Here is a 20,179-nt window from a genome sequence, read left to right as displayed (position 1 = left end):
TACACAGACCCTGTGTCATTTTAGAAGTATTTTTATGCATGGCCATCATTTCATCTGTTGAGGGAAGTTCACCTTCCTGGGTACCTTGGCTGACACTTCAGTTTCTTTAGCAAGGCCTGGAGGCAAAGAAGCTTGGTCAGCAATGGCTTCAACTGTCTGGGTGATTTCTAGAGAAAATAAAGGAAATGCAGAGAAAAAATGAGTTTTATCCTGAAGCTCTGTTAAGCTTGAGAGAGGCAGTAGTTTTTAACTGAGAGTGATGCAATTTTATACATTTATATATTGACTTCTAAAATATCTACTTTGCCTTCCATACAATACTGTGGGCACTTTCAATAACTAAGACAACAGAATAATAAATAGAGCAATAATAATAACAAAGCCTTAAAACATTAAGACGAAGAACAGACTCCATTTGAGGATCTCTCCCTCATTACAGTCGATCAGGTATATGAAGATGAGCAGCAAAGTCAGTTCTCAGGGAATGTGCAGGCGACCTTGGAACTTGACAGCTCACAGAAGAACCCCGACCAAACCTAAGAGGAGGCGTGTAGTGGTGATAGGGGATTCCCTACTGAGGGGAACAGAAGCAGTGATCTGTGGGCCTAACAAGATGTCTCGGGAGGTGTGCTGTCTCCCCGGGGCTAAGATCCAAGATGTAACTGAACGACTGCAAGGAATCATAAAACCCACTGACAAATACCCCTTCCTCTTGGTTCATGTGGGAACCAATGACACTGCAAGCAATAGCCTCCAGAAGATCAAAAGAGACTACGAGGCTCTGGGCAGGAAATTGAAGCAATTAAATGCACAAATTGTCATCTCATCTGTCCTCCCAGTTGAACGACGTGGCCCAGGGAGAGAGGGAAAAATAGTGGAAGTGAACAACTGGCTTCGCAAATGGTGCAAACAGGAACGGTTTGGATTCTTAGATCACGGACTGCAGTTTCTTGAAGATGGACTTCTGGCAAGCGATGGGCTGCACCTCACAACGGTTGGGAGGAATGTTTTTGCCAAAAATCTCAGAAACCTCATCAGGAGGGCTTTAAACTGACTAATGTGGGGGAGGGAGACAGTGCTCCTGAAGGTAGGAGTCTATCAATTGATGAAGATGATCATCCAAATGTCATAGACCAAATGGAGCAAACAGCATGCAGACCTAGTGGTGGGAGGAAAAAATCCTTAAATAAGAGACACGGGGGAATGATTAATGGACTTCAATGTCTGTACACTAATGCGCAAAGCATGGGAAATAAACAAGATGAGCTTGAGCTCTTGGTACAGCAAACTAAATATGACATAATAGGCATCACTGAAACCTGGTGGGATAAGTCCCACGATTGGAATGTAATAATGGAGGGATACAATCTATTTCAGAGAAACAGACCAGACAAGAAAGGAGGAGGAGTGGCGTTATATGTCAGGGATGTGTATACCTGTGAAGAGATCCAAGATTTAGAACCTCAAAGCCAAAGTGAGAGCATTTGGGTCAAAATTAAGGGAGAGAAGAATAACAGAGACCTCATTGTGGGAGTTTACTATAGATCCCCAAGCCAAACGGAGGACATAGATGATGCCTTCCTGGAACAGATGGCCAAGCATGCAAAAGGAAGGGAAATAGTAGTAATGGGGGACTTCAATTACCCGGATATTTGTTGGATGTCAAACTCAGCCAAGAGCATAAGGTCAAACAGATTCCTCACTGGCCTTGCAGACAACTTCATTGTCCAGAAAGTGGGAGAAGCAACAAGAGGAACAGCCATTTTAGATCTGGTCCTAACCAATGTTGATGACCTGGTTAGTGGGGTAGAAGTGGAAGGATCATTAGGCGCGAGTGATCATGCTCTTCTGAAGTTTACTATACAGCGGAAAGGAGCAGCCAAGCATACTAGGACTCAATTTCTTGACTTTAAGAAAGCCGACTTCATAAAACTTAGGGAAGTGCTGGGTGAGATCCCATGGACAGTAATACTAAAAGGAAAGGGAGTTCATGATGGCTGGGAGTTTGTTAAGAGGGAGATAGTAAAAGCACAACTTCAGGCAATACCAATGAGACGGAAACATGGAAGGTGCCTAAAGAAGCCAGGGTGGCTATCTAAAGAACTTTTAACTGAGTTAAGATTTAAAAAGGATGTGTACAAAAAATGGAAAAGGGGGGAAACCACCAAAGAGGAATTCAAACAAATAGCCAGCACGTGTAGACACAAAGTCAGAAAAGCTAAAGCACAGAATGAACTCAGGCTTGCTAGAGAGGTTAAAAGCAACAAAAAAGGCTTTTATGGGTATGTCCATAGCAAAAGGAAGAACAAAGAAACAGTGGGGTCACTCAGAGGAGAAGATGGTGAAATGCAAACAGGGGACACAGAAAGGGCTGAACTCCTCAATGCCTTCTTTGCCTCAGTCTTCTCCGATAAAGAAAACAATGCCCGACCTGAAGAATTTGGAGCAAATGATTCAGCAGAGGAAACACAGGCCAGAATAACTAAGGAGATAGTACAAGAATACTTGGCTAGTTTAGATGTATTCAAGTCTCCAGGGCCAGATGAACTGCATCCAAGAGTATTAAAAGAACTGGCAGATGTGATCTCAGAACCACTGGCAGTCATCTTTGAGAATTCCTGGAGAACAGGCGAAGTCCCGGCAGACTGGAGGAGGGCAAATGTTGTCCCTACTTTCAAAAAGGGGAAAAGAGAGGACCCAAATAATTATCGCCCAGTCAGTCTGACATCAATACCAGGGAAGATTCTGGAGCAGATCATTAAGCAAACAGTCTGTGAGACCTAGAAAGGAATGCTGTGATCACCAATAGTCAGCATGGATTTCTGAAAAATAAGTCATGTCAGACTAACCTGATCTCGTTTTTTGACAGAATTACAAGCCTGGTAGATGAAGGGAACGCAGTGGATGTAGCCTACCTTGATTTCAGCAAGGCATTCGACAAGGTGCCCCATGATATTCTTGTAAAGAAGCTGGTAAAATGCGGTCTTGACTATGCTACCACTCAGTGGATTTGTAATTGGCTGACTGACCGAACCCAAAGGGTGCTCATCAATGGTTCCTCTTCATTCTGGAGAAGAGTGACTAGTGGGGTACCACAGGGTTCTGTCTTGGGCCCGGTCTTATTCAACATCTTTATCAACGACTTGGATGATGGACTCAAGGGCATCCTGATCAAATTTGCAGATGACACCAAACTGGGGTGGGGTGGCTAACACCCCAGAGGACAGGATCACACTTCAAAACGACCTTGACAGATTAGAGAACTGGGCCAAAACAAACAAGATGAACTTTAACAGGGAGAAATGTAAAATATTGCATTTGGACAAAAAAAATGAGAGGCACAAATACAAGATGGGTGACACCTGGCTTAAGAGCAGTACATGTGAAAAGGATCTAGGAGTCTTGGTTGACCACAAACTTGACATGAGCCAACAGTGTGACGCCAGTGGCGTAGCGTGGGGGGTGCAGTGGGGGGCCGGCCGCACCGGGCGCAACATCGGGGGGGGGGGCGCTCGCCGCCTCCGGAGTCGCCGAAGAGCCTCGGGCGCAGGCTGTAGCAGAGCCCCATGTCTCGCGGAACAGATGAGCTGGCAGCGGCTCTCAGCGCTCGCCGCGGTCCCCGCGTGTCAGGGCCGTGGAGGGCGCGCCAGGCAGCCCCTCCTCACAGCCCCGCCGCCGCCGCCGCTGCTGCAGCTGCTGGGCCATGTTGCATTTTCCTCGCCTCTCTGCCCTCCTCCTCCGGGCAAGCGGCGTCGTTTGGGCGGCAGCGCCAGCGGCAACTCGCCTCAGATCACCTGTCACGGACTCGCCGCCGCTGCCGTGGCTACCTTACCGTAAATACTGCAGCCCAGGCAGCAGCAAGAAGAAGCTGGCAGCGGCGGCAGGTTAGGGGTTAGGGGGCGCAAATTACTTGCCTTGCCCCGGGTTAAGGGGCGCAAATTACTTGCCTTGCCCCGGGTGCTGACAACCCACGCTACGCCGCTGTGTGACGCGGCAGCTAAAAAAGCCAATGCAATTCTGGGAAGTAATAGTGCCACTGTATTCTGCTCTGGTCAGACCTCACCTGGAGTACTGTGTCCAGTTCTGGGCACCACAGTTCAAGAAGGACACTGACAAACTGGAACGTGTCCAGAGGAGGGCAACCAAAATGGTCAAAGGCCTGGAAACGATGCCTTATGAGGAACGGCTAAGGGAGCTGGGCATGTTTAGCCTGGAGAAGAGGAGGTTAAGGGGTGATATGATAGCCATGTTCAAATATATAAAAGGATGTCATTTAGAGGAGGGAGAAAGGTTGTTTTCTGCTGCTCCAGAGAAGCGGACACGGAGCAATGGATCCAAACTACAAGAAGATTCCACCTAAACATTAGGAAGAACTTCCTGACAGTAAGAGCTGTTTGACAGTGGAATTTGCTGCCAAGGAGTGTGGTGGAGTCTCCTTCTTTGGAGGTCTTTAAGCAGAGGCTTGACAAACATATGTCAGGAGTGCTCTGATGGTGTTTCCTGCTTGGCAGGGGGTTGGACTCGATGGCCCTTGTGCTCTCTTCCAACTCTATGATTCTATGATTCATTCTAAAAGGCAACAACAGCAATCACGATTTCTTTAAAGAACCAGTCTCTTCCTAGTCATATTGCACAGAAGTTGCCTCAAAAGAGGGTCCTCAGGTTAAAAGGTATAAATGAATACCACCAGCTGTCGATTTCCAACTGGCGGGTAGGAAACAGACACACCTTATTGGTAGATTATCCTGCAGACTGACTATTGACCATTAAAGAATTAGCCCAGCCCCTAAAACTTTTATCTTGAATATTGCAGGCTGGAGGAACATATTAGCTGACTCAGATTTTAAAAGGTACCGACACACAGTTGACATCGTCTGTCTGCAGGAGATTTGGCTCCCGGAGACAAACTCTCTAAAGCTCTAGGGCTTTAGGACATGGGAGCAACCTGCCTGGAAAATTTCCTTGCTCAGGCATGGAAGTGGCAGTTGAGCTATTCAGAAATCTGTCACTGTAGATGCAGAGATCACAGAGATAGAGGACACTTCCTCTAATTATTGGCAGGTGCTAACCATCCGGGCTTACAAGCTGCATCTGTTGATTTGTATCAACCTCAGACATGACAGCAGAGATTTGGCAAAGGATAGGAGAGTGTTGGACAGAGTCTCTACTGGATATCCTAACTACCTTCTTATTGTATGTGGGGATTTTAACGCCAGGATGGGGAATGACCTTACTCATAAGTAAGGCCCTGGACTCAAACAAGAGGATGTCTTGAGCATTTCCTGTTCCTCAAATGATAAGACTGTCAACAAATCAGGCCAGAAGCTTTTTCCTTTAATTTAAAAATATCAGCTGGTGGAGCAGCTGGCTCTGAGCACCATCTCTGGGACCAAAGAAGCATCAAAATAGTACATCCTAATCCTATTCAAGAGTGCAGCCTACAGTCTCCTAGTTTGCATTATTTGTTCTTTTAATTTTACTACTTTGCATAATTTAACCTGAAATTTAATAACCTGAAATTATTAAACATAATTTAACTGCTGGTCATAGAGATGTGCAAGGACACCCCACCCCTTCCAACTCAAAGGAACATTATTCAGCCGCTCTTCTGGCTTCATGGCTATACCTGCTTCCTTTTGGAGGTTCTCATCTAAAGTATGGAATTTCATGTCATAAGCATTCCTCAAGGCGCTGATATCCTCCTCCAGCCGGACCCGAGATTCTTGTTCAGCTTCGTAGTCAGCCTTCAGCCGCGCCAGCCTCTCCTCATACTCCTGAAAAGGTCAAGGAAAACAGCTGAGGGATCCTGGTGTGGCACATTCCAACTCTAGAGAATATTTGTTGAGGGAGGACACACAGTGGTTTTGCTCATTTATATTTTCAAGAGAATTGAAAACTTTAGATTTTTAAGAAACTTAGCCTTTGCTAAGCATATTTAACTAGAAGGAAATACCATGGATATCATATATTTTTTTCCAAATGGCTGTGCTTAGGACCACAGCTAAAATCAGAAGGTCAAACTCTGGCAATCAAGTAGTCAGGAGAAAAGATCTTTTCAGTTGTGATGACCTATCTGAGGACTGCTCTCCCAAAGAGGGTCCATCTGGCATTGTCACTAGTTTCTTGGGTGTTTTCTCAATGATGCTGATACACACACATACGCATATAGGTTGGTTAGTTAGTAAGTTAATAAAATAATGATAAACCCTTCATTATCCAATTCCAGGGTGGTTTATAAAATACACTAAAGCAGCATATACTAAAACAACAGTATCTCAAAACATTGGTACAATAACCACAGCAGAAAACTATAAAGGCATATTACCAAAAGCTAGGTATTAAACTCAGCAAATTCTTGACAAAAGATAAATATTTAATAGATGATGGAACATCATTTAAACCATAATGTGTGTGGTTCAGCTAATTAGAAAAGTTACCTGGCAAGTTTGTGCAAGGAAGACTGTACTGGAATCCCACCCGTCCCTATTGCCAGAAGATATGGTTGCACCAACTTACTTCTCGAATTAGCTGCTTCTCTTTCTCAATATCTGCCAGGGACTCAAGAGAGGGCTCTGGCTTCGCCTCAGGCTGAGCAGCCTCAGGAGGCAGCATGTGAGACAACTCCACTAAGGAAGGAGAAAGGACATAACTGAGAAGATGGCACACCTAGAAAGCTTGGAAATTGGGCCTGGGAGCAAAGCTCACTTTTTCCTGACCACCCAAAGGAATTCATTTCCAAATAGTTTGATATAGTTTATATTGACCACAAATATATTAAGAGCCTTTCAAAACCCTGGAATGTTCTGTTTCTTTTGTTATTTAACAATGGGAAATATACACTGGTGAGTCTGTTGTTGCGGCCAATCTTGATTTCATACCCTTTGTTTGTCTACCCGGTCATCTAGCCTGGTGAGAGGACCCCTCCCCTCTGAACTGTATTTCGGCCAGGATGCTGAGGTGTCTCTGAAGTGCAACAAGACCTGTACCAGCAGTTGGCACTTCCAAGAGGCGAGGGAACAGACTGACCATCAGACTGACCATCATTGCTCTCTCTGACATTTCTCTTTTACTGTTATCAACCTCCTCAGGAGGAGAGCCAGCGGTGTGTCATCTCCCCCTCTCTGAAGCACACTTGGAGTGCAGCAAGACCAGCACTAGAAAGGTTATTGTCAGTTAACTCTCATTTTTGTTTTGTATTTATGCATTTATGTATGTCGATATTAGTTTTTTTCTTTGTAATATTGAATTTATTCTGTGTTAAATTGTTGGATATTTGTTATTTTTAATTTACTGACTTGTTTTGCATTACATATTTGTATTTCCATGTACTCTATCAATGTCCTGAATGTTTGCCATAGGCTGCTTTGGGTACAGCTCATTGTGGAAAAGCGGCATATAGGTAAGTAAAACCAATCAATCACTGTGGGAAATCACAATTTCCCCAGCACTTAAACCAGGGGCAAAACTAGGCTTTCTTTCATCTGGGTCAAAGACTCATTCTAGCACCCCCTTGTGCATATATTATAATAGAAACGGTGATAATGGTCAGACACATACCAGAGAGTAAGTCCTGTTGAACTCAGTGGGACTTAAAGGTAAAGGTACCCCTGCCCGTACGGGCCAGTCGTGACTGACTCTAGGGTTGCGCGCTCATCTCGCTCAAGAGGCCGGGAGCCGGCGCCGTCCGAAGACACTTCCGGGTCACGTGGCCAGCATGACGAATCTGCCACTGGCGAGCCAGCACCAGTGCTGCACATGGAAACGCCGTTTACCTTCCCGCTATAAAGCGGTACCTATTTATCTACTTGCACTTAGGGGTGCTTTCGAACTGCTAGGTGGGCAGGAGCTGGGACCGAACGACGGGAGCGCACCCCACCGCGGGGATTCGAACCGCCGACCTTTCGATCGGCAAGTCCTAGGCGCTGAGGTTTTACCCACAGCGCCACCCGCGTCCCATCAGTGGGACTTACTTCTGAGTAAAAATGCTTAAGATTGCAGTACTATCGAGCCAGCTCAGCCCAGCGGTTCCATCGACCAACGCATTGCTTGGATCCCCAAATCGCTTCCAGCGGTTTGAGACCCGCGGGCGCTGCCTGGCTTTTTAGAAAAAAAAAAAAAAGATTGCAGTACTGTATAAGATTGTACAATCTTTACACAGTGCCCTCTTTACATACAAGTAAGTTGTCCTCTAGATACAGACACATTCAACACACACCCAGAGAGAGAAAACATATTACAAGCAAACAATACTTCAAAGTGCTTATCTTGTGATTTTGCCATTTATATTCTCTAATCATGACAAAAGCTCCTGTTTCTGAAAGATACAGGAGGTGGTGTTATGATCTCTTTACCACTTTTAATTGATCTCTGAGATGCTGAGGGGAGCAAAAGAAGAAGGAAGGATAGTTCAGGGGGTTGGCTGTGTGCCTTCCAATCTGCAATGATTCCCTTTAACAGCAGAACAAGAAACAAAACTTCCCTTTTCAACTTTGCTCGGAGGGCAGCCTTCTCCACCCTTTCCTTCGCCAGGATTTCTGTCTCACACAATTGCAAAAACAGACGGGGGGGGGGGGATCCTTACTTTTGCCTCCCAAGGTATTCCTGCTTCCCCTTGCAAATAAACATCCTCGGAAAGATGAGGATGAGAGCTGCCTAGGTAGGATGCTTTTAGACTCCAGAGCCAAGGAGGCCGAAATCTTCAAAGTGGGCAGAATTGGACTTCCACAACAACTTCACAAGCTCATTGAAAAAATCTGGGAAAGAGAAGAGATCCCAGCAGACTTTAGGGATGCCAAAATTATCAATCTCTTTAAAAAAGGTGACAGAACTGATTGTGGAAACTATCGAGGCATCTCTCTATTAGCTGCGGCCGACAAAATTCTAGAATAGAATCATAGAATCATAGAGTTGGAAGAGACCACAAGGGCCATCGAGTCCAACCCCCTGCCAAGCAGGAAACACCATCAGAGCACTCCTGACATATGGTTGTCAAGCATCTGCTTAAAGACCTCCAAAGAAGGAGACTCCACCACACTCCTTGGCAGCAAATTCCACTGTCGAACAGCTCTTACTGTCAGGAGGTTCTTCCTAATGTTTAGGTGGAATCTTCTTTCTTGTAGTTTGGATCCATTGCTCCGTGTCCGCTTCTCTGGAGCAGCAGAAAACAACCTTTCTCCCTCCTCTATATGACATCCTTTTATATATTTGAACATGGCTATCATATCACCCCTTAACCTCCTCTTCTCCAGGCTAAACATGCCCTTAGCCGTTCCTCATAAGGCATCGTTTCCAGGCCTTTGACCATTTTGGTTACCCTCCTCTGGACACGTTCCAGTTTGTCAGTGTCCTTCTTGAACTGTGGTGCCCAGATTCCTTCTTGAACTGTGGTGCCCAGATTCTTGCAAGGATCTTAGCAAACTATCGCATAACAATATCCGAGGTGACCCTTCCTGAATCCCAAAATGGTTTTCGACCTTCTATGGCGACAGTGAACATGATTTTCACCACTCGACAGCTTCAAGAAATATGCAGAGAGCAAAACCAACCCCTGTATATAGTGTTTATTGACCTGACTAAGGCTTTCAACACTGTAAATTGTAATGCCCTGTGGACTGTCATGAAAACTGGCTGCCCAGATAAATTTGTAAACGTCATTTGGCTCCTCCATGATAATATGACAGCAACAACCACAGATAGCAATGGCTCTCAAAGTGAACCATTCGCAGTGGGATCAGGTGTTAAACAGGGTTGTGTTATTGCCCCAACTCTATTCATTATTTCCATTGCCATGATCCTGCACTTTGTCAAAGGAAAACTCCCCACCGGAGTAGAAATCATATACCGAACAGATGGAAAGCTCTTTAATCTGAGTAGGCTGAAAGCAAAGAGTAAGGTTACTGTAACTTCCGCCATAGAGCTTCAGTATGCTGAAGACAACGTAGTGTGCACACGCTCAGAGGATGACCTACAAACCATCCTAAATATCTTTACAGAAGCTTACGAAAAGCTTGGCCTATCACTCAACATCCAAAAAACCAAAGTGCTGCACCAACAAGTACAAAATAACCCCTCTGCAGCGCCACAAATCCAACTCAATGGTGTAACACTGGAAAATGTCGATCACTTCTCCTACCAAGGCAGTTATCTTTCCACAAGGGCCAACACTGATGCCGAAATCCAGCATCGCCTGAGCTCTGCAAGTGCGGCTTTCTCCTGATTGAAGTGCAGAGTGTTTGAGGACCGGGACATTCGCAGGGAAACCACAAGGCTTGTTTACAAAGCTATTGTACTACCAACATTACTATATGATTGTGAAACATGGACCACTTATAAATGCCATCTCCAACTCCTTAAAAGATTCCATCAACGGTGTCTCTGAAAACTTTTACACTTCACTTGGGAAGACAGGCGAACTAATATCAGTGTAATGGAAGAAGCAAAGATCACCAGTGTTAAAGCAACGATTCTTCAAAATCAACTTCGTTGGACTGGTCATGTTGTGCGGATGCCTGATGATCGTCTTGCAAAGCAACTACTCTATCGCAAACTTAAAAATGGAAAGCGTAATGCTGGTGGTCAACAAAAGAGGTTTAAAGACTGTGTTAAGGCAAATCTAAAAAAATGTAGTATAAACACTGACAACTGGGAAACACTGGCCTGCGAGCACTCCAGTTGGAGAACAGCCTTGACCAAAGGTGTCATGGGCTTTTAAGACACTCGAACTCAGGACGCAAGGGAGAAACGTGCTAAGAGGAAGGCACACTTGGTAAATCCACACCGTGATCAACTCCCGCCCAGAAACCAATGTCCCCACTGTGGAAGGACATGTGGATCCAGAATTGGCCTCCACAGTCACTTACGGACTCACTGTTAAGACCATGTTCATGGAAGACAATCTTACTCGGCTAGGAGGGATCACCAAAGAGCAGTCAGAGGAATCTCACACAGCCTGGGAGTCTCCATGGTGCCCCTCTGGAAGTTTCATCCAGAATAAAACCTGGTTAGCCCCGCCCCCCTTATGAACCTGCTTAAACTGCAGTATGGGAGTTTCGGAGGAAATGCCATTCTTCCTAATGATAGCAAATGCCATCACAATTACGAGTACAACAAGAGATTGTAGCTGTGCCACCATCAAGGACACCTTTTTAAAGAAACTGTTTTCATTAAAGTTTTTTGGGTTACAGAAGTACATACATCATCTCTATTTTCAGATCATAAAGTCCTTTTTACAGATCAGTTATATCTGTTGTGAGACTTTGAAGGTGTAAGGTTGGGGGAGAAGATAGGTGTGTGGGGAGAGCAGGGGAAGAGAGAAGGGGCGTAGTAAATATTTATTATTTTACAAGGTGTATGTGTGAGGTTTTTGTGTGAGGGTCACATGAGTAGGTTCTCTTCCTGTCCACTTACTAGTTTTCATCAAGGACACCTTTGGGTTAGTGCCCATTAGCAATGCAATTCCTAGTGTCAATGTTGTGTTGTAAAAATTATTTATTTTGTATTTCAGAATACTTCAAAAGATAATACTTAGAAACCTAGCACTCCTAGCTCTCCCAAGACAGCATGTAATACTCATTTAACATTTTAAATATTATTTTTGAAGTGGGAAACTCTTATAGCAAGTCATTTTATGACACTTTTGTTCCTTTTTGCACCTAGACTTATTAATTAAAAAATGATATTAAAATGCAACATTTTTTGAACAAAAAACAAGAACAGGCTCCTATCACATCATGACAGATGGAGTCTATTTGCCTGGCCAGGGTTGCCCAACCTCAGTCAACCTCTGTGAGCACAGTCTGTGGCCAGGGGTAACAATAACAGGAAGGCTGCATGGCTCCTGCTCCCAGGTGTTCACTTTCCATTTTCTGTAGTGATATAGTTCCAGGAGGCCAGCGCCACACGCTTTATCTAAATGTGTGGCTTGCTCAGGCCTGGCGTAGCACCTTGGGATGCTTCTTGTCCTGGCTATTGTTCCACTCTTCCTTCCTTCCTATCAGAGTCTCCCCCCCCCTTTATATTTAAAATAATACTGCAAGTCCACACTTCCACTTCTTTGTACATCTCTGGTGAGAATCATGCCAACACCAAGTTAGTCAGTTGGTCCCTTCTAACCCACTCCTGCCTCCTCCAACTGAGCTCTCTGGCTTCTTGGATGGGGGTTGAATATATTCTTACAAAAGTTGGGTGTCTGCGCAGAAGCTAGATTCCTGAGGGTTCCAGGCACTCACCCAGCGCCTGCCTTCCTTGGAGTCCAAATCTTTCAGCATGGTCATCTCAAGAGAGGCTCATTTCCCACCGCAGTCCAACACGGGGCTTCAGTTAGCCTGCCCAAAACGAATCTCTCTCTTTTGGTTCTCTTTCTTCTTCCCAGGACACCTTGCTCCTCACCTTTTCCTGTCACCTACCTTGGCAAAGGTCCAAACCCCCAGTCAAACCTCAGGGCAAGGGGGGAGGGCAGTTCTCTTCTATTGCCAATGGCCCTCAGTGGCCCTGTATTGTTTCTTAATGGCCCTCGCTTGGCCAGGTTGTTTTGCATAGGCTAGCTTAGGAATTCCTCTTCAGCTTGTATTTCCCCCTTCACATAGCAAATAATCAAAATTCCACCATTTATTAAATTCTAGGGTTTCTGGGGGTCCCCCCAAATGTGTAACACCACCCCCCTTTTAGAAAAAGGGACAGCTTTCCATAGCTGTGCAGAAGAAATAACAGAAATGTTACTAGCAGCATTCAGTTCAATACATCAAAGCACAGGGACATGTTTGAAAACACAATCACAGCTCCTCTCCAAATGATCTCCAGCTGCCCTGGAATTCTCCAGCCTTTTCCTTCCTCTTGTCCAGACACAGGCAAACTCAGCCCTCCAGATGTTTTGACCTGCAACTCCCACGATCCCTAGCTAACAGGACCAGTGGTCAGAGATGATGGGAATTGTAGTCCCAAAACACCTGGAGGGCCGAGTTGGCCTATGCCTACTCTTGGGATACATTCTGGTCCCTGTTTCAGCCTCCCAGTGCCACGTACCCAGTCACCCACACTGGGCAGCCAAGATGATGTGTTTCCATGACATATTCAAGCCGGGATGTCTGCCTCAGTATCACAGCTGTCTCATCCAAAGACCCTCCTTCCTTCATCATTATCATCATTACTTATCAGAACATTCCTAAACACCATTAGCAGTTTTAATCAGCACTGAACAAGCTAATTTAACCAAAACACTTACTACCACCCCCTCGCAAGCAGCAGCAGCATGCAAGGAAACAAAGAAAAACACACTACAGTGCTGTATTTCAGGATGATTGCTGAACTTAGTCCCAAGAGTGGAGGCTCCGCCCCAAGAGTGGAAGCCTGCCTGGGGTAGCCACAGAGCTCTTAATTCTAGTAGCTTACACAGAAGTCCTGGTCTTGCAATTTCCACATAAAGTTATCAATCCAAGCCCATCTTAAAGATCATTAAACAGTTCTCCATACAAGAAGGGGATAAAAATCACAGGTCCAGTCTTTCTAGAGACTTCCTATTTCATTTCTGCCTCCCTGCTGCTTGTGGCTCAGAGGCCCCAAACTCCTCCAATCCCACTTCAAGACACAGGTCTCAGCAATACAACGTTTTAAGTGTGTTTTAAGTGCAATATACAATGTAACACTAGACGGCAATGGAAAATTCAATGTATTTTTAAAAACACTTTTTAAAAAAGCGTTTTTTTAATATGTGTGTAGATTCCAGCACAATTTTAGGATCTCTGCTGCTTCCTCTCTTGCAAAGGGGGAATCCCCTTTTCCATTTCTCCTCCCTGGGGCCCAGTTTACTTCATCCCCTGCCCCAAACTCCAAATCAAAATGCCGCCTCCAGGCTTTACCTGGGGCACTTTCTGCAGAATCTCCAGACCCACCCCACCCCCTTTCCTTACTCATGGGGCTAAACAAGGACGTGTAACTTCCCCAGTCACTTTCTTCCCTTAAACCCACTGGACTCTGGGTGATCCTGGCTGCTGCCCCCAGCATTAAGACAGGTCCCCCCAACCCTTGCAGACCATCTCGGGGCATCCAAGAGGTAAAACCACTGGCAATTATTATCTCACACACCTCTGCAGCACACAAGCCTATTGCTGCTCCTGGGCACCCTCTTCCGCTCGGGGAAATTCCGGAGAAACCAACTCAGGAGGAGCCAACTGCTCCCCTGGCAGTGAGCGGACGCAAGCCTGGAGTTGCTCCTTGGTGTTTTCCTCCCCTGAAGAAAGCGCCATTTCCCCTTGTGCACAGACAATCAACATCTTCCTTTCCCATAGGTGCTGGCTTCTCCCCCAACTCCTCAGGAACAGTTTCCCCTCTTTCTGGCACCTCCGCAGGCACGGGTTCCTCTGGCAGGCTCTCCGGCACCTCCATTTTCTCCTCTTCCACAGAAGGCTTCCAGGGGTCAGGCAGCTCAGGTGGCCAGCCTTTCTCCTCTGAGGCATTTTCTTCCCCCACTGCTGGAGCTCCGGGACTAGGAGAGAGATCAACTAGCAGCTCCTCCTCCGCTCCAGCCACCTTGGTACCTTTTTCTTCTGCCACTGGCGCCTGGCAAGGAGTCACACTTTACTCTCCAAGGAGATTTCTTTCCCACTCTATTCTCATTTCACTGAACCACTGCATCTGCTGCCCATGATGCTGCTTTCGGTGCTCCTCCATCAGCTTGAGGAATACTGCTATTCCTCCCTTCATTTTGACTTCAGGAGCATGGTCTCCTAGGCCTTCACTCCAGGAAACACGGCTCCCACTTCTTACACCAGTGTAACAAAAGCAGGTGTCACCCCCACTCTCTGCTGAGTGGTATTCCTGAGGGGGTTCCAGCGCTCCCCTAGGGTCTCTGCTCCTTTGGAGAATTGAAAATGCAGTGGAGACTGCTGTAGCTTTAAGAAATACAATTTATTCCCATATGTACACCTTCAGTCTGCATGGAGGGAGTCCAGATCTTACAGCATGGTCATCTTAAGAGAGGTTTGTTCCCTGGAGTCCAAGGCATCTCCCCCTTCTTCCCAGCACATCTTGCTCAAGACATTCTTTTCCTGTCACCTCACACCCACTTACGCTGGCAACCTTAAAAATCCCCAGCCTTCAAAATCAGGGTAAGGGGAGAGGACAGTTCTCTTGATTTGCCAATCGCCTTCTGTAGCTCTGTATTGTTTCTTAATGGCCCTAGCTTGGCCTGGTCCTTTGCTTCATAGGTTAGCTCAGGAATTCCTCTGCAACTTGTATTTCTCCCTTCACAGCCCAAACAATAAAAACCCCATTTATTAAATTCTAGGTTATAGGGGGTCCCCCCCAAAAAACTTATAGCAATATACATGCAAAGCATGCACTCTACTCACTGAGGCACCTTAAAAGCCACTCTAGCAAACTTCTCAAGATCTCTGCCTATAAAGGGGTCATCCTGAGCCAGAATGGCAGAAGCTCTCTGAGGTCTTTTTCTCAGATCTTTTGAACTGGAGTTGCCACATGCTCCTGCATGCAAACCATTTGCTCTACCACTGAGCTTATGCCCCTAAGGTGTGCAGGTGTTTTCAGGCGCATATCAAATGGCAGCCCCCCCCCCCCCCCCGCTCACGTGGGGGGTGGGCGTGAAGCCCGCAACCCCACCTCCTGGGCAGGCCGGAAGTGGCTATGTCAGCAATACAATCAGGGCAATGATCAAGCCTGTGATCATATTGTCCCTTTATTTATATCTCTGTTTTTGTTGCTGTTGTTGTTGTTATTCTTAACCTGTCCTTCACTTTAAGGTCCCAGGGTGGGGAACTACATTAAAACAGTTAAAAACATTAAAACAGCCCCCTCAGCCTTTGAGAGAAAAGGAACCACCAAGAGGGTCCCCTCTGCCAATCTTAGCACCGAATAGAGTCTATAGGAAAGAAAGCAGATATAGTGGGTAGTTAATGGCTTGAATTTTTAAAAATGAAGTATTGCCTTTTAGGAAATGGTCCTGAAATATTGCTGAAAGGGTCAGGTATCCTGTTATCATTGTGGGGGGAGGGAGAATTGCACTTACCCCTCATCTGAGACTGTGTGCACACTAACCTATTTGTAGCACCAACATATAATTCAGTCTGGAATTGTTCATGCACATCCTCAACATGCTGTTTTCAATCCAGACTGTTTCTAAATCCTGACATCCACAAGGGTGAGTACAGTTACTTAACATGCATTTGAAAACCTTTCCCTTGGTGAAGCTATCCATGCCTCTTCCTCCCTGCATATGCCCCAGGTTAAGGAAAAAGGAAGTGGTGACTGCAGTCTACCCTCAAAGTCACTGGGCAACTGTAGGTACAACCTGGCTGGCATCACCTAAGTCAGTTTTTATCTTTTTTCAAATGTATGTACTGTGCAATTACACAGAATCAATCTGCAATGAGCTTTTTTTCTTTTAATGAAACCATTTTCTCAATAAGTGCATTTCTGATTGGAAGGTATTCCACGATGAGAAGGAAAACTCTGATCCTAAACCTCTGCTGCCTTGCAGAATATATTTGGAAGAAGAAAAGCCTAAGGAGTAAACCCTACACAAATCCAGAGTACAGTCTTAAGACAGCGGGATGGGGCCTTGTACGCCTCCTCCCAGCAACTCCTGCAGCCAAGCTGGTGTCAAACATTTCTCTACTTTCCTTTGGACCACCCCAAGAGGGGTGTTTTGCCATCTGGGCAGCCCAGGACCTCCATAAACACTGCCCAGGCTTATGCCCTGGGAAGATCACTTCTGTGCTACTAGTACAGTGGTTTGACATCACCCCCAGACGCACACTCTGTTGTCTGTCAAGACAGATGGATGCCAACAACAGATGGGGGGGAGGAATGCAATAGATTAGTTTGTGTGTGCCGTGTGTCAAAAAATCCCAAGGATTCAGTTTCCATTGATTCTTGAATATGTTGTGTGTACACAGACTAATTGTTGAGAAGGGGGCACCACCTAAGATTAGAAGAATAGCTGCTGTTGTCACTACTGGTGGACAGAGGTTTCCCCCAATGATTGAGGCACAGAACATAAGCAATTCCATTTCAGTAAGTGGTGAAGCAGCTACATGAAGGGATCCTACCTTGCAAATGGCTTATGTTCATCTGCTGAGCCAAGATGGCTCTCAGCTTCTTGATTTCCTCTTGGTATTCCCTCAGCAGAGCATCCTTGGGATCCTCATTGATGCGGGGTTTGTTCCGTATGTTCTTGGCTCGGTGGGCATAGCGCAAGGTGCTGAGAGTCTCGTCGTAATTGTTGTCCGCAGGAGACAAGCAGGCTACCATGAGCGTCTTGGTATTGCCTCCAAGCGAGTCCTGCAGCACCCGAGTCAGCTTGGAGTCTCGGTAGGGCACATGTCTGCACCTCCCGTCTGCCAGGGCTGAGATGACGTTGCCCAGTGCCGAGAGGGAGAGGTTGATTTTGGTGGCCTCTTTGAGGCGTTCGCCAACAGCTCCAGTTTTGGACTGCCTCTCGCTCCCAGCCAAGTCCACTAGGTTGAGCTTTGCAGCCCTCAGGTGATCTTGCCCCCTCTCATCTGCAAGGAAGAGAGTCTGGGCTGAGCTGAGTTCTTGAAAGAAGGGAACAATCCTGAATTATCTAGAGTATATCAGACCTGAAGGGCCTTGTGCTGCACCATTAGCTGCTTGCTGTGATAAAATGTCTTGGGACAGCCCTACTTGCTATCATCAGACAGCAATGAGTTCTACAGATTATCACAGAATTGTGGAGCTGAACCCCAAGGGTCATCTAGTCTAGGGTTGCCATATGTCCGGATTTCTCCAGATATGTCCTCGTTTTACGGTTTAAAATTTCTGTCCAGGTGGATTTTAAAAATTATGCAAAATGTCCGGGGGGGGGGGTTGTTGCGGCCCTTATCCATGCGCTCCATAAGGCTGCTGGGGCTGCTCTGGGACTAAGAAGGGACACATGGTGCCTGGTGGCGGCGCTGCTGCTGCTTTGGAAACCTGGGCTTTATCACAGGCAGGGGCTGAAATTGCTGGGGAGCCACTTACAAGCAGCAGCAGCAGTGAGTGAGCAGGCAAGCAAGCGCGCGGTGGGACAGGGCTTTTGAGATCAAGCGTTCGACATCCAAGGCCTTGCTTGCTGGGAAAGGTGCCTGTGCTGGGCACGGGTGGAGCTACCTTTATTGAAGGAAAAGAAATCAGAGAGGAGGAAGGGAAGAGTGTCACCCCCACATGCCCCCCCTTTCCGATGTGTGTGCTCAGGGACTGAATCTGATACTAACCCCACCACAGCTTGGTCGAAAGTCAACAGGCAAGCCCTGCATATCTGGGGGGAGGGGGTGTCTGACTTCCAAAGCGATGCCTTTCAAAGTTGCCAAAGAGGATTTAAAATGCAGGTTGGCCATTGTGAAAACTGTTGAACACTTATTGTCTTATACTGGGGGTGGGGGTGGGGAGAGACCGGAAGGTGGCTGGGCAACAGCTGGGGGCCCTTTGGAGAGACCAGAGGAGAGCATGTTATATGCAAATAGGCAGAAAGGGAAGGCCCCAAATGCTGGCCACTGACAGGCAATGCACGCCGTGGCCACACTGTGAGGGGAGAGAGAGGCAAATGTATCCTCTTATTTGCTTTTCAAAATATGGCAACCCTAATCTAGTCCAACTTCCTGCAATGCAGGAATCTCAGCTAAAGTATCCACGGCAAATGGCCATCCAACCTCTGCTTAAAAACCTCCAATAAAGGAAAGTCCAACACTTTCCGAGGGAGTCAGTTCCACTGTCAAACAGCTCTTAAAACTTCATTTCAAGCAGAATTGCAAGTAGCTTTGCTTCACCCACGGAGAAACAGACACTGCTGCCACCCGGCACCTGAACTCTAGATGCACCAGCAGAGCACAAGCAACCTCTGCCGTGCCTGAGGCAGACCAAAATGGTTGAGCTTTTCTGGGGAAATCAAAGTTGTTGAGCTTCTATGCTCCAGCCCCTGTCTTGTCTCATTCACATCCTCAACACAGGAATTTTCAGCTTTTACCTACGACATAGATCTCCATGTTGATGGTGAAGATGGAATGGGAACGGGAGGAGTCCTTGTTCATCAGGGTGTAGCCCACGGCACGGTTTCTCCAGCCCATCTCCATGATGCGCTCACACTGGGAGATGCTGTGCACTGTGTGCAGCGACAGGCCTTTCACGTAGACCCCTTTCTCTGGATGCTCCTTCAGCTGCAAGGAGGGCCGTTACAGCAAGTTACAGTAAAAGCTGCAGAAAGACACTTGAACTAGGAAATGACCAGAAGCTTGAGGGTCACTGCTATAGAAGGAGAAAGCTCTTATGCACAGACAGTGGCACTCTACCCCAAAGAACAAACCCCACAGAGGTGATGGGTTCCTAAAGCTTTCCCCATCACCTACAAGCAAGATGGGCCACATCTTGCTCTGCCCATTTATACACTGGTGTGTTTTCCCAGATGGATTGCATCCGCTTATACACCTCTGGCAAACTGCATTTTTGGAACAAGAATTGCAAATGTAGGTCTTGTATTTACCAGTAATACAACAGAACTGGGGGAGGACTATCATGCAGCATATGGGAAAGATACAGCAGAAGGTCCAGTCCCAAGTGTCTGCTGAAAGAATCTGGGTAATTGAAAGGCTGGGGAAGATGTTAACAATTTGTCCCCAAAGTGGGAGCAGGTGACAGGGCTGCCAGCATTCCTCAGCCCTATAAATCTTTGTGTTCACCTGCTGAGGGAGGGGGAGAGAACATGCCATAGATTAGACTGCCGTGTGGTGTCTGTAGCTGGTGCCAGAGAAGACGCCAATAAAGCCTGATAAGTTTTTAGAAGCTTGCAGGGAGGACTTCGGAAAGTGACCTCCTTGACACGGTGGCATAGTGGCACATTTGAACAGGAGCTTTGGAGCTTCAGCACCTTGACTGTGAATGGCAAGTGGCTGTTTAGACGGCAGAAAGTGTTCATCAATTCCAGGGGAAATGGCAGAAGAGCGCGCTTGTCTGTTTGGTGAGAAGCAGGCAGGGGGCCAGCTAGTTAATAGCTGAATGACCCTAGAGACGCGGAGATGTAAAGGAGGAATATGGTCGGGTGTCAAGACCGAGAGTGGTTTGGAGCGAGGGAGACTCCTCTCCAGAAAGATCCTTCAGGGGGAGAAAGAATTGTGTTTATTGGGACAAGCATACGTTCCCCCCATATACTGAAGGGCAGGATTTAGTCATATTTTGC

At 46.5% G+C, this 20,179-nt stretch overlaps 1 protein-coding gene across 10 annotated transcripts in view; it reads right to left on the bottom strand.

Moving 5' to 3' along the window:
• Nucleotides 1-20,179, bottom strand: part of KIF17 (kinesin family member 17) — a 44,576-nt gene that overhangs the window by 12,930 nt on the left and 11,467 nt on the right. For 8 of the 10 annotated variants that reach the window (XM_028712578.2, XM_028712584.2, XM_077921023.1 and 5 more), the window contains 5 exons: nt 18,974-19,163; nt 17,061-17,513; nt 6,517-6,626; nt 5,627-5,774; nt 73-167 (listed from right to left, as the gene is read on the bottom strand). In XM_028712578.2, the coding sequence (XP_028568411.2) occupies nt 73-167; nt 5,627-5,774; nt 6,517-6,626; nt 17,061-17,513; nt 18,974-19,163 (996 nt within the window). The remainder of the gene's footprint in view (nt 1-72; nt 168-5,626; nt 5,775-6,516; nt 6,627-17,060; nt 17,514-18,973; nt 19,164-20,179) is intronic. The other 2 variants (XM_028712587.2, XM_077921026.1) reach the window with 2 other exon arrangements.

The sequence above is a fragment of the Podarcis muralis genome, chromosome 17 (assembly GCF_964188315.1).
Source record: "Podarcis muralis chromosome 17, rPodMur119.hap1.1, whole genome shotgun sequence".
In the NCBI taxonomy this organism is placed as follows: domain Eukaryota; kingdom Metazoa; phylum Chordata; class Lepidosauria; order Squamata; family Lacertidae; genus Podarcis; species Podarcis muralis.
This window is presented reverse-complemented; position numbering and strand designations above follow the sequence as displayed.